General features: G+C 43.1%; 1 protein-coding gene across 1 annotated transcript in view; it reads right to left on the bottom strand.

Annotated features, from left to right (window-relative positions):
- The window catches only part of MYRFL (myelin regulatory factor like), a 38,865-nt gene extending 27,573 nt beyond the window's left edge, over window positions 1–11,292 (bottom strand). The window contains exons 1-6 of the mRNA XM_049792017.1: window positions 11,234–11,292; window positions 5,812–5,879; window positions 5,459–5,717; window positions 3,907–3,998; window positions 2,562–2,651; window positions 1,995–2,142 (exon numbers count right to left, since the gene is read on the bottom strand). Of these exons, the coding sequence (XP_049647974.1) occupies window positions 1,995–2,142; window positions 2,562–2,651; window positions 3,907–3,998; window positions 5,459–5,717; window positions 5,812–5,879; window positions 11,234–11,292 (716 nt within the window). The remainder of the gene's footprint in view (window positions 1–1,994; window positions 2,143–2,561; window positions 2,652–3,906; window positions 3,999–5,458; window positions 5,718–5,811; window positions 5,880–11,233) is intronic.
- Between the last annotated feature and the right edge of the window lie 3,690 nt (window positions 11,293–14,982).

Below are 14,982 nucleotides of genomic sequence, written 5' to 3'. Positions count from 1 at the left end.
TCATTTTTCAGATTCAAGTGTGAAGCAAGTTCATTAGCTGATATTCTTAAAGCAATTTCAAAGTTCTTGCTTACACGCAGGCAAGTAGATTGAGAAGCAGAAATACAAATTTCCATTTCTCCAAGTTGAATTGTTTGGAACAATGACTCCCAAAGAGGAATTTCACGTTTAACATTTTCCGGGTATGCCATTTACAGTAATTAAGAGCAAATACATATTTTGATCTGATCTCACAAAGAATGGTCAGTCTCACCAAGCAGTACAGTAAAACTTGGAAGAACTTTCAGGTAGCGAGGGATATCACCTGTCACACAAGCATCCCTCCTAGAAACACACTTCCAATTCCTCTTTCTATTCAGAATTTGAGTCTTCAGAGAACATCTTTGGAACAGGGTCCCACCAATCACAACAGTAACGGGGCAAGCAGCTAAGAAAGCGCCAAGCAGACACAATGCAGGGCATAATTAACGGTAGAGTAACCTTTTCTAATTAGTCTACCTCAGCTAATAGCATTTTGTTGTAAAAATTAAATAATCAAAAGGTTAAAATACTGGATGAATACAACGGAAAATAATCATTAACCTGAGAAATGCCCCTAAAGCGGGCACAGCAATTTCAAGGTACAGGACCAATCCACCTACACTGAGCAGTGATAAGTACCTGACTCTTGAGGCTAACAAAATACAGGATCACCGCTCAGAAAATCCATCCTGTAATTACAGCACACCTTGGAGCAAAGGTGCTGCCATTGACCTCACTTAAAATGAACACCGACTTCCTCTGCAAATAACATCTCAGTCCCCTTCCACAGTTATGGCAGCGGCACGTGTATCTGGATGCTTTAATGCTCAGCATCACGTTGTCTTTGTTGACACAAGGCACCAAGAAACATGAGCCTGGAACTTCAAACTTTAAGCGTATGGGAACCACCAAGTGGTTGGGTAGTGGTGGGAAAGCAACCTCCCACCAGCAGCTCACAGCTCCCACGTTGTCATTGACTGAAAGCGTGACGGGAGTTGGAAGCCGCTTCCATCTAGAGTGACAACTTGCGTGACGAACACAGGAGGAGGTTTCTTGGCCCATCCAGCTCCCAAGGGAGTAGAAAGGTGGGGACACCGAGCTGTCTGCTCTCGTGTCACGTCCCTACCTCGGGAGAAGGGCTGCGTGGGACACAGCACGACGGGTACTGACCCATCGCGATGGGCATCAACAGGGAACGACAGTGTCCAGCAGCGACACTGACACACTCCAAACTCCCACGAGTGCTTTTAGCAGGTTTGGCTCGAGGAAAATTAAAATTTACTATGCTATTTAAGTCCTGTGGAGACAGGGACAAAATGTTTGCACCAGTCCTGGGGAATAAACCAGCCACTGTAGAAGGGCTTTTGTTAAAAGGGATCTTTCACTGAATACTGGAATGGAGAAAAATCAGGGATGTAAAGTGAACTTGGAATGACCTTTGCCAGTGGCAAAAAAATTCTTTAGGGTTCTGATTCATACAGGAGAACTCTAAACCTTTGACTAAACAGTTGCACATCATATATATATATATATGTCTATAGTTACTAAGACTTTGGTTATATGAGCCCAGAAATAATACAGGTATCATCTATTTCCATTTTTCTTTAATATTTTAGGGCCTTAGAGGGAAAGGTGCCATATGCTCAGTAATTACTTGCCCCAACGTGCTTGACAAAAGAAACAAAAATGAACAAGTATTTTAAGTTAAACTCATTTTCCTTTTGCCCCTAAATCCCTGAAGGGAAATCAGAAAACCTGGCATGAATTTCAACCAGTGTTTAAAGTTCTGCTTCTGATACATCTGCATATTCATATTCCATCATGCCTGCTATACCTCCTTCTCCAGTCTTATTTTCAGTAAGAACAAGGGGTGCCAAATGTATCATTTATTCCTATAGAACTACAGTACCAGGAAAAAAGAAAAAAAAGGACCCAGGAAACCACTTTTCCCAAGTGCAAACATCAGTACTTACAGTTTTTCATAATTAGAGTTAAATAAGCTGTTCCACTGAGAAATTTGATACGGTTGCCATGTTAGAGCTTGACAGCATTTTTCCAAAGCTACATTCTGTCCATCACTGTCATATTCTTGCACTTCAGCTGCAAAGTCCTTAACAGTTGCTGTAGAGAGAGAGTGACAATTTAGTTATTACTTTTGTGACTAGCCAAAAATCCTGCATAAACATTTTTATAAATATATCTACATATATACATACATATAAAGCACAAACACATTACATATATATTTAAATCCGACTGTCCTTTGCAGTTATTCCAAAAGATGGTGTTATATTCCCTTGCCCTAGAAAATAAATTTTTCAGCTTTCCTTATTTGCAAATTATTACACAAGTAGCAGTTCCTATTTTTATTCTCTCCAAAAGGATGGACAGTTTCCTTTGGGGGCAGGCAGGGGAAAGGAAAGCTGAGCCAACCGTTTTACTGTAAATCTGCAACACTGCAAGAAACAATTAAGCAAAATAACTACATAAGTTTCCCAGTCTCTCTACTACAGGTTTAAACCGAATATACTCTAACTCACTGCAACAGGTACTTCGTTCCAGAGCAGGAGGCGCAGTTTTCCAATAGCAAACGCATTCATCGCTATATCTGTTTGACTGGTTAATGCTTTCTGAGATATTATACATTTTAATGAAGACAGAGGAGAATGTGATAAGAGACAGATAAATGGAATACAGTAAGGACAGGAGAAAATATGCCGTCGAGCATATCAGCTAAGATCCATCCACAGCCAGTGGCAGCACAGTAAGACAGAGCCCACAGAATCATTTCAGGCCCCAGCTTCATTTGCAGTTCCCCACTTGTGACATACAGCAGAGCGAAAATATAAGAAAAAACCCACAGTAAAGAAATTCACACCTCATTTCTAAACGATCCCCATGCCATTTTAACCAAGGGCTGTGTTCTTTTTCCAATAGCACGTGTGTCAGTGCAATTTTACTAACAGTGTCCCCCAAGGAAAGCATATTTCAAAGCTGTGTCTTTACATATTAAAAACAGCAATAGCAATTTTAGACACATCCTCTCTTTCCAGCAGTGGCAGACTTAGAGGACTAGTCACAATCAAGCTACACTGATCCAACAGAAGACACCAAAGGAAAAGTAATCTACTAAATCCAGTTGCTACTCATTAAAAGCATTCTAAAAGATTCATTTAATGCTGAAAAATAACTTACTCTGAAGAAATAACAAGCAACTCTCAGATTTTCCGCTAGCAGACAAGGGTGAAACTCCTCAGATAAACTGTTCATCACGAACTGCTCATTCATGGAGAGCCTCACACTTCACAGAGGCCGATCCATTTCTGTACATGCCTGATAAGCTTTTTTGATTCAATTGGTATAAGCTTAGCATTTTTATCTTGATAAAACAATGAACCAAATTAATTTGGGGAAGGGGTGGGGAAGAACACACAGCTTTTATCAAGCTTGCGCATGGACACACTTTGTAGAAAAAATAGGGAGTTAAGATAATAAAGGGAAACTGCAATCTGTTTGCTCATCCACCCCATTAATTCCCTGTTCAGCTGACCCAAGATGGGTTCTTTGCCCAGTCAATCTAGTGCCAACAAAGTCAGCAGAGTACGGTATCATCTGTGTACTGCAGGCTCACACATGGAGAAGGGCAGAATATTTTGTCCAAGGAGTCCTCAGGAAACACGAGCCTCTAACGCTTCTTCTCTCTTTGCCAAATACAAATAACCTCCCGGTTTTCAAAACCACCGAAAAGGTAAATTCCTCCAAACCTGGTAGCGGAGCCCAGACTGTTAATCCTGCTGCGTTTTCAGAGCCAGCAGGAGCTGTGCTCTTAAAATTTACTTGTCTATAGCATGAAACATTAAATTTAATTTTCACACAGTTGCTTACCTTGCCTGGAGTGCTGAGACTGGACTGGAGAATCAGGGGCATCTCCCAGTAATTGTGAGAGCTTCCTTTTTTTGCCTGATGCTGCAGAAATACTTTTTTAAAAACACACGCTGCATTACTTATAAATAAGTTTAAATACAGCTGTTACAGAATCATAACAAGAGAACACCCAGGTATCTCATTCTACCTGCACTGTCACCCAAACTCTGATCTGCCGGGGGAGGTGATTGTTGTTGGCTTTTTAAAACTGAATTATGCAATTTTTCCTTCCAAAACATAGATCAGTTTATTTTTTTACTTCATATGAATAGAGAAGTTGATCTCTTCTTAAAAACGTACACAGTGCACAAGGGGCAGGGTTTTATTGTTTCCTGACATTTACATTAAAATCACAGCTTTATCTTGAATAAGTATGCTGCACCAAGTGTGAACTCACTTTCCTTCTTATATAGAAAACACCAGTAGCAGTTAAACCAATGTGTTAATGAAGAGATCTCAAGGGGCAACTGCTGGGTAACATTTTTCCCCTTTCCCAGAAAGTGAGATTTCAAAAACTGCTCCTTTGTGCAAAGGGAAAAAAACTTTATTCCAAAGTTTTGATATTATAAAATGTAAACTAGAATATCCTGACAGATGGTCACTCCTTCTGGATGGGGGAGAAAAAACCCAAGCCAAACTCCAGGCTCAGTCGGCACTCAGACTAAGGTGCAGGCAGGAGTAGCAGAAAAGCCAGCTCATCACATTAACGGTTGCTCTTTTTCTGTGTTTTTTCAAAAGTTCCACATTTGGTCAAGAAGTATTTTGTATCTTAAGTTCCAATAACCAAAGCATTCACTCAAAAAATAGTATGACTTCGACTAAGGGGCACCTTCTACTGGAAAACAAAGAACACAAATAGCTCCACTGAGAAACGCAGGCCCAGCTTCCTTCACCCACATCCAACCCGTCACTGAGCTCTGTAGAGACGAGGAGACGGGGATGGAGCATCTGCAAGCCCAGGACTCACACTGACAAATTCACGTTTCTCTCCTGAAAACCAGAGTTCCCCCTCTGGCATGCATCAGTCAATTCAGTCTTACCAGGTATTGTGGTTGGATACTTGCACTACCCAGTATATTTTAAATAATTAAGCATCCACAACACACCGGTGGGTGAATATGGCAGGTGGTGTACAAATACCATTTCACTTCCTTACGTAGATATGACAATTATTTTTTTTTCTCTCGTGCCACTTGTCAGAACACTTACAAGATCCTTATGGACAAATCCCTGCAACAGGTATTGCAAAGCGCCTGAACACTTTTATAATGCGCTTATGGAGCAGATACGTTGGTCTCAAAATTGAAATCCATTCCTACCTCCAATTTGAACTTCAGTCAAGAAGTTTAAAGAACCCTCAACCACAAGCGTCTCAAAAATGTCTAAACACTGCCATCCTGTGGAAAACCCTACACCCACGGGGATTTGACACCGGTCCTAAACCCTGTCTTCTACCAGCTCAACGTTTTTTTCATAGCTCTCTCGCCCTTTGCGTAAACGCTTTATCATTTACCCAGAAATCTGAGATGCATTTAGCTGAAAGGATGAATAATTAAACCCCAAACAGGTGGAGGCTGTAGAATTATTCCAAGGAGTCACAGCACTTTCTGTCTTCAGGCAGCAGCCCGGGGGGATGGCGCAGGGATGCCCACCGGCGCCGGGATCGGAATAAGTCTCCGTGAACCTGCAGGGAAGCTTGTTGGGTACCCCAGCAGATGGGCAGGGGAGCGGAGGCTGCAGCCCACCGGACCACGTAGCATCACACCATGGGGCTGCAAGAAGTAAACAGAGAAGAAATTAAAGACAAGGAAAAGTTGCTGGAGACCTTCCTACGGGCTTGGGAAAGGCTGAATTCACGCGACTTACTCTGGAGCTGTGGTGGAGAACACGGTTCCGATCCAGAGTCTGGTGGGGAGTCTGGCAACTGGCTTTGCCTAGGGATAAAAAGGAAATTTTCATCTCTACTGGGAGGAAGCATGGAGGATGACCACAAGGCAACGTTGAAAGCAGCCAGAGGGGCACCATCAGGCTACTGACACGGGTCTTCAGGAAACATTGCCCACCACGGTTGCTGCCCTTCTCACAGGAGCAACATCACTTACACTTCACCAGACCATCTCCTACGGCTCTCCGCCTCCCCCCCCCATGCAGGGAGGCCCCATCCCCACTAGCTCTTGCCCAAATGTCCCCCCACAACCCCCTGACCCCAGACCTCCTTCCTCCCCACGAGCCGTTCTTCAATCGCCTCCGGGCACCCCAGCGACTCTTGAGTACACGGAGCCCCCAAGGGCTCTAAACCCCTTCCCTCAAGACTGCAGGTCAAACATCTGTGGCATCTTCCTCCACCAACCAATTTCTCAAGACCTGAGTGTGTCCAAAGCGCTCGCGGTCTCCGTCAGATGCCAGCAGGTCCCATTTTAGCACCTTGCTCACCACAAGAGGCAGCCCCAGCGCAGGGGGAAGCGCGTTTGCCCAGTCCAGTTTGAAACAAGAGCTTTTACAAGCTCACCAAAAAGATCCAGAAGCTTAACATGGGGTTTCCACGGGTGACAAGCTACCTTCCCTCTTTTCTGTCCTACACAACCTTATAGTTCCGTTTAGAATAACACAGTGGAGGACCAAGAATTAATACCTTCTGTATCTAAATCACAACAGAATTGAAAATAAAGAGTACCAACAGGTCTATCCCAACAGCCTCCTCTAAGAAAAGCTTCAAAAAGAAAACAACTGCTCATTCCTCACAGAAGACAAGCCATTCAGTCGTGTTTTAGCCCAAACACCATTGCTGACTGATTATTTATAGCACCTGAGTGCTCAGTTTAAACTGAGCCTTGAAAAGGCAGGGGGGCAAGAAGGATGTTTCCCTCAGCATTTCATTGTTTATGTTCTCTTTTTCTCAATACACAAGTCAGTGATCAAAGGTCTGCGTTAATTGGTAACAAATCAAAGTACAAATTTCTTGGGTCTAGGCTCTCTTGCCCACGTCCTATGGATTGGAAAGCCACCTCCAGAGCAGCTCGGGGCTGTCGGCAATCAGCAGGGCACAGGAGGAACACCCTCGGCACCCTGGGGCGAGGGGAGGTCCCAGCACCTTCAAGCCCCCCATGGGAGCATCACAGGTGTCCTAGTTTTGGCTGGGATAGAGTTAATTTTCTTTCTAGTAGCTTGTATAGTGTTATGTTTTGGGTTCAGTAGGAGAAGAATGTTGATAACACACTGATGTTTTCAGTTGCTGCTCAGTAGGGTTTATACCAAGTCAAGGGTTTTTCAGCTTCTCATGCCCAGCCAGCAAGACGGCTGGAGGGAAACAAGGAGTTGGGAGGGGACACGGCCAGGACAGCTGACCCCAACTGGCCAACGGGGTATTCCATACCATGGGACATCATGCCCAGTATATAAACTGGGGGGAGTGGGGCTGGGGGATGGCTTTTCAGGAACTAACTGGGCATCGGTCAGCGAGTGGTGAGCAACTGCATTGTGCATCACTTGTTTTGTGTATTCCAATCCTTTTATTATTATTAACATTGACATTTTATTATTGTTGTTATTATTAGTTTCTTCCTTTCTGTTCCATTAAACTGTTCTTATCTCAACCCACAAGTTTTACTTCCCCCCCCCCCCCCCCCCCCCCCCCCAATTCTCTCCCCCATCCCACTGGTGATGGGGGCTATGTGGAGCTTAGTTGCTGGCTGGGGTTAAACCACAACACAGGGAGCAGGTGCAGAGGCACGGGGACTACAAGATGGAAAGGCAGTTACACTCTCACAGCTGTGGCAAGAGCCAGGGACTAGAGGCAGGACAGAGGAATCCTGGCTGGGAACCAAGAAATTCCACGTGCTCCACAGCCACCTCCTTGGCAAACCCCACAGCCAAGCAGGAAAGATTTATGCTTTAACACCCCTGCTTGGAGAGGTCATGGTGGAAAGCCAAATAACTGAAGCGTGCTCTGTGATTTTTAAGTGCTCACTCTTTTTTGTTACTGAAACTGGTCAATCTTGGAAAACACGACCTCTTACAATTCTTTTCTAAAGAACTTCAGGCACACTGCTCTGTACAAGAACACGCCAGCCCATATTTTACTGTGCAGCTCTCTCCCGATTTTCAGGCAGGAATTGAGTTTCCTTGTGTGCAGGTGACTAAGAGCTTTGCTTGTCTCCAACAGCTCAGCCCATTCACATACCCAAGGTTTGAAAAAAGGTTCTTGATTATTTACTCTTTGGTACCTATGCTTCATTATATTGCACTATATCTCCCTGTGATACTGTGCTTTGCTTTTACAGTGTTTCTATCAGACAGCGTGTAAAGGATTACTCAGAGTGAGACCTGGAACTACCCCGTAGTTAAGCTAGGCCAAGTCCTTCATGAGTAGGTCACAGCAACAAGCAGATGTTCCCACACCACGTAGCAAAACCACTTCATTCCTTCTGCATTGAACACAGGAGCATCCCAAGTCAACGGCAGACCGCTACGGAGAGGCTGTGCTTGTCTCCTCTCAGCTCAGGTCTGTCACATCTCCTATTTTATTTCAGGTTTTTCAGTCCTTCGTGATGGCGCTTTCAAAGCAGTTTAAGGGAGAGACAATCCTATGCCACCTCGCTGCCATTTAAAGGACCTACAGAGGGTTTCTCTATTACTTTAGGAATAGACGGAGGTTCAAGAAATGGACTCTTAACCCTTTCGGGTATTCCTGTGAATTGTAGCCTCAAACACTGCCCTGAAGCACTACCTGAACGTGGTTATACTCCAGAACATGGTTCAGTAGGCATGGATGATGGTTGGACTCGATGATCTTGAAGGTCTTTTCCAACCTAAATGATTCTGTGATTCTATGACACATGTCAGGCTAAAAATGCTAGAGCAGAGGAAGGATGACAGACATGTAGTGGGGCACACCTCCTCGACTAAGGCTCAGTGTTCTGGCAGAAGTTGAATTAAAAAAAAATTGCTTAAACGGACACCCACATATTCCGAAAACACACGTGTTCCCACATACACAGCAAATATTTTCAAGCATCAACAGAAAATTTCCATCACTGGATTTTCATTCTACTGTTTCTACTTCAGGTTTTGTATTTCTGAGTTTGGATGCCATGAGAGAGAAAAGTTTCATTTTTGGTCACAGCCTATTACTTTTGACATGTTCTTGTGTATTTCATAAAGGTATTGCTATTGGTTTTCTAACATGCCTTATCCACAACCCTGCATTTTGGCTTAGCTTCAACTACATGATTACTCTCAAAAAATAAATTTAAAAATTACACATCAGAATAATCTTTGATTTCCTTCAAAACAAATTCTCTGATGCTTTTATATATTGTGTCTTCTGCTCTAAATATTGTTTTCAACTTTGAATGGAGAGTAGGTAAACATTTGAAATTTTTTTTCCTGTGGGATACTTAATCCATAGCTACTGAATTCTAAATATGCCTTGTAAAATTTAAAAAGATACATCCATAAAAGTCTAAAACTTCCCTTCTACACATTTGGTTCATGTTCCTAGTTTCAAATGCTGTCTTGGGTACTCAATTTCTGCTTTAAGCGAGAGTATTTCAGTAAAACACAGAGACAAACACTTTATAGGACAAATAAAGTACTCATGAAGTACAGAGGTAGTAGGGATATGTCTCCAAGTTAGAACTTTACTAAAACTGGTATTGTGCTTTTTAAGGAAAAAATATTCTGTAGTTTAAGTGATCCTGTGTTACAGACATAGCATATCAATTAAATGCCTCCTTAGGAAAGGATATGCAACCCTTTTTCTCCTTCCACCGCTCAAGAGTAAGCTATCACTGTAGGAAAAGATGAGGAAATCACATGGTGCTTCACATGCTGTGTAAGAGGAGAATAGATATAATGCCGACAGCCTGCCTGAAGCAAGACAACTTTTAATGGACACTTCCAGATGCACCCAAGACCTTGGTGGTAACAGCACCCTATTCATTGCACTCTGCATTCACTATTGCACATGCCATTATGCTGATCTGCATTTGATGTATATATCTGGAGGCTTTTAATATTTTTCTCCTTTGACGCATTTTGGCAAGTTCCTTTATGAGGTTCTATTCTGTTTATGCACAAATAGTCTGCAATACAGACAAACACTTCATAATTTGACTTTTAGAGATCTAATGATTCAGTAAATGTTCTTCTTAATCCTACAATTAATGAAGTATTACTGTAGTATCAGTGTAAAATCTTGCTGAACCTGCAAACCTGTAGTAGTTTTACATATTATTTCCTTGCATGTAAATATTTAGTAGCACTGCAACTACAATATCTAACATACCTAAGCTACATAATACGATACGTATACACATTCATATTTCTGCTATGTTTTGTGTATAAAAGCAAAAGAATAATATTTCAAAGTTGTCATACAGGAGTTCAATAATCTGTTTACCTGATACGTGTTTACTTATTCAAAAAATAAAGGTTATGTATATTTATATATAACCACCTCTTCATTCTTCTCTACTTTTATAGTGTGGGCAGAGTGAGAATCAATTCATTATTCATGATTTAGAGCAGGTAGAAGCCTATTTAGCCCACCATAAGTAAATTTGTGTGCTGCTGAGTGTGTCTGGAATGAAAAAATCGCATATTTAATTGTTTTTAAGACATCCCCTCTTGCTCTGCTTCTTGGCTAGTGCAAGTGTCAGCCCATTAATAATATTTTGCATTGAACAACAGTCATCTGACAGTTGTCTAGATGAAAGATTTGGGTTTGAAGTCTTTGACAGATCTATGCTGCGTAACTTTCCACCCTTGGCCACGACCCTTTGCATTATGCATCCTTTGTATCTCTTAGAGTTAGTCTCAGAAGAGATTAATGGATAGTCTCTCTGTTCTGAATGAAGCATTAGAATGAAAACAGTAGCCCTGCTTCCCTCAGACTGGGAGGTTTAAGATATTCTCTCAAATTACTATACATTAGTGTCACTTATATCACTTATTCTGTACATAAACACTAAACTAGCACTTACAGGAATGTTAAAATAACAGCTTTGCATTTAATGCCCCAATTAGCATAACAGTTGTGAATTATCCCAGACTTCATTATCATTCATTCTGTTGAACAAGATGACTGTATTTCCATTACTGCCTGTAATTCATTTTTCCACATCATCTTATACAGCTTCAAGTAAGTAACAATATCAAGAGCGCCACAATCCTCTTAAAACTCAGATTTCAGGTCTGACTGTTGCATTCCGATTTTATCATGGCACTACTGAAAACAACGTAAGAGATGTTGCTAAGGAGAGAAAGTACGTGTTACGGTGATACTTACAAAGATCCAAACTCTGCGTCACTACTGATGAATTCTTCCAACATACTTGTATCCACCATGGGATTCTCCAAGGCTCCATGGACATCTTGCCCTAAAATTAAGAATGTCAGAAAGACAGAAATTATGAGAGTGGAACTGGGGGGGAATCGTCGGTACTTCAGCTAAGTAACGTTGCCCACTCTCCTGCACAACGGAAAACCAAATCCATCCTGTCTTGTGTGTAACGGGTGGGTTACGTTTCTGGTTTAGTCACCCTGGGAGAAAAGATGATGGGAAATACAGAATAAATGAGGGTGTGCAGGGGAAGGCAAAGACGACAGCAGCACCAGGCAAACACCAGTTCATCCTCGGCATTAAGGCTTCGCTGAATTGCTACAGCACGAGGATGAAGGGCCCCAGTCTGCAACTGGGAAAAGGGGTTTTGAAGATAACTTCACACCCTTTTACACTGGGATCAAAAGAGGCAACTGGGTCAAAGCTCAGACGTTGTCTCACACGGATCCACTTTCTGCATTAGTACTGCAAGTGAGTTTGTGACAGACTCAGTTTAAAAATCCACCATCCTGAGCTTGAAGAAAGCACAAATAAAGCTTGAGAAATGTTTGACTGGTGGCTTCCTTTTATCCTCCCTGAAAAAACAGCCCACTAACATGTTAAACGTATTAATGAATAGAAAGGTTCAGTACTTTGTCCTTTGTTGCTTGGTAACTGAGGGCTATAAACAGATTTTATGATTATAAATTCTCCAGTATTCATGACAACTTTCTTAGAAAGTCAGCCAGAACTCTCTAAAAAAATAAAAATAAAAATAATAATAATAAAAAAAAAACCAACCACAAACAGAACTACTCTGTAGGCTCCCCACCTCTCCAGCACGCCTTCCCTAAATACAGGTGTGGCAAAAGCAAACAAGATAAGGACACTGAAGCTCCTGCTCCCTCCAGCAAGGCGCAGGAGCCGTGTGTGGCTGTCGCACTGCTACCCAAGATAAAATGGGCAAGCCTATACATCCAGAGCTGCGTGGCTCAGCCCCGAGCAGCTGACACGCCATTTCCCTTAAAAATCCATTTCCACCACCACGTGTAGGAATTCCTTCATGTGTCTGTCTCAATATGTAAATTCACATTGCTAAGAAACATCTCCCGAATTGCTTTGTGATCCCAGGTTAATCTAGGCAGCGTTTGCTTATCGCTGCTGCTGACTTAATTTTGGCTGCCTTTCACCGTGAGATAGCAACTCGCAGGTGTGCTACCGATACATCCTTGCATCCCAAGATCCCGACGTTGTACACAAGCCCGTCCTCCGCATATCAGAGAAGAACAGATTCAATAGGCGCAGCATATTTACTTGCCTCAGCAAAATTGTAACATGGAAAGTCTTGAAATAGCAGCAAAACAGTTTGTAAAACCAGCTTGAGACCACAAGAGAGCCTGGCTTTCCTTAGCAACCTCTCCCAAGGTTGCTGGATTCTCATCTTTCTGTCCTTCAGGTCTGAATTTAGGACATCCCCCCTCGAATCTCAAACACTTCCCCTTTTGCTAATGTAGTCCACAGGAAAACAATTCCATCGCCTTCTCCTTCTTTTACCGTCCTGTTCAAATTGCCTAGCCCTCATGCAGAATGATATAATTTTGTAATTAACATGAGGCCAGAGGTCAGATACAAAGTGTTTTCTTTTACCACAGACACAAGAATTCCTCATTTCGACCAAGTTCAGAGACCCTTTTGAAGTACAGCTACGAATCAAACAAGGACATGCCCTGAATAGGGGCATCCCACAGTCCAGAGATGAGCTCTGTTGCCAAGTGATGACAAGAGCAACCTCTATCACCCCCTCTTAATCTCCCCACTTTGCATAAGCAGTTAAATGGGTAGGAGGAGAAGGAAGGAATAAGCGATTCTGTGCTGGGAGAGGAGGGAAACACACCGGGAAGAAGGTGGGCAAAACAAAATTCGCAACAGAGGTGCAGAGAAGAGCCAGTGCACTGGGCTGCCCTGTAGAACTTTATTCTGTCTTTCTGAATGTACTTTCCAGGCCGGTGGCATCACACGCTCGCGCTGGCGTCTGTTTAAACAGAGGAGGAGCTCTTGGATGGCACGCAAATTTATTTAAAACGGTGGCATCCATTTCACAGGCATTTGATCCCAGTAAGCACTTAATAGATACGGGTAGCACGCAAGCCAGCCGCTCGCCTGGACGTTGGGTGGCTGCAAGACAGAGAACCGCGCGTACGCGGTGGGACGAGCCTTGCCGAAAGACCCCTGCGAGCACATCGCGAGCCCCAATTTTCAGCTGCCCAGACATCTCCGGGAAGAGTCTGCACCGGCGGACACATCAGCGTATGATGTTTTTTTTCCCATTTCTCTGTAAGCTTGGTATTGTGTTTTTCTCTCTCCTTCAATCTGAAGTCTAAAACCTGTCAGTCCTGCCACCACCCTCTGTTTCCCTGTCCGTTCTCACCTAGCCTGTCCCTATTCCCAGCCCCGTGTCCCCAAGGATGAGTCCAAACTCCAGCCTCCTCATCCGACAGCTGCTCGCTTCATCTCTCTGGCAGACATCCCTGCCCTTCCTCCAGCCACGAGGCTCGTCGTGCACTTTATACCCCCGTAGCCATCAGCCTCCATCCCTGACTTACCCGCCTCAGTTAATTCTCCCACCGTTTCCATGTAGTGCCTTACGTATGACCGCATTTAAATCAGCTGCTCCCTTTCGAACAGTATCTAAATGCAAAGTGAAGTAGGGGGGACAGAGAACCAGAAAATTTCCTTGCAGGATGTTTTGTGTCTTTAATAGCGCAGCCATTTCAGAGAGCCAGACGCTGTTCTGAATTTGGCTTGAGCCACAGCCATCGCTTTCCAGAGGAGTACCCAAATAACCAGGCTATCAGGGTGCTCTTTCTGCAAACATAAATTCAGTCCACAATCAAAAAAAAACTCTGTCAAAACTTCTAGTATTGACTAAAAATCAATGCTAAACTGGTAATTTCTTGACATTAAAAGAGAATGCCAGGAAGTTCCCAGCCAAGTCCAGCTATTTGTAGTAAGATTCATGTTAAAACCTCAGCTGCTCTGTACAGGGAACAATACTTAAATACAGCTTGAGGTGTAAAAAATGGCACACGGACCGCGGTCAGCACTTGGCAATTCCCGCTTGCTGAAAGGACAAATTCATAATGTTTGCTACAAGCTCTTGCAACTTCAAGGGAACGTTTTTACTTGAGAATTATTAACTGATTTTCATCTCAGAATACTTCACCACTAAAACAGGCCTCAGCACTTTACAAGCTCTGCTATACAGGCTCAGTGGAAAGTCCAGCTGAACTTCATCGACTCACGCTAAGATAAATATCGCTTACGAGGGTTATAGAGTTCATTAACTTCTTTCATGCTAAAGGACTCCAAGTACTGGTCACTATTCAAAGTGTTCAAGATAGCCCAGTTCGGTTTGACTGGAACAGACCCGGAGCCGTTGGTAAGAGCTGCCGGGCTGGCAGAGCTACGGCCACGGACCTCGGGCACAGGGCAGCGAGAACCAGGGATGGGTTAAAGACAAACCACTGTATTTGGCAGAACTGCGCCCAGCCACGACACATCACAGTCTAAGTTATTCAACATCAGGAAGACCCGTAACTCCAAGTGGTAAGGAGCGAGCTTGAGTCAAGATAGATGGTTTTTCCCCAAAATAACTTTTGCCAGAGAAACTTGCCATTAATATTTTGAATTTCCCATTTCATCTTTTACTCCTGTTT

The sequence above is a fragment of the Accipiter gentilis genome, chromosome 34 (genome assembly GCF_929443795.1).
Source record: "Accipiter gentilis chromosome 34, bAccGen1.1, whole genome shotgun sequence".
NCBI lineage: Eukaryota > Metazoa > Chordata > Aves > Accipitriformes > Accipitridae > Astur > Astur gentilis.
The sequence above is the reverse complement of the archived record's forward strand: the minus strand, read 5'-3'. Positions and strand labels throughout refer to the sequence as shown.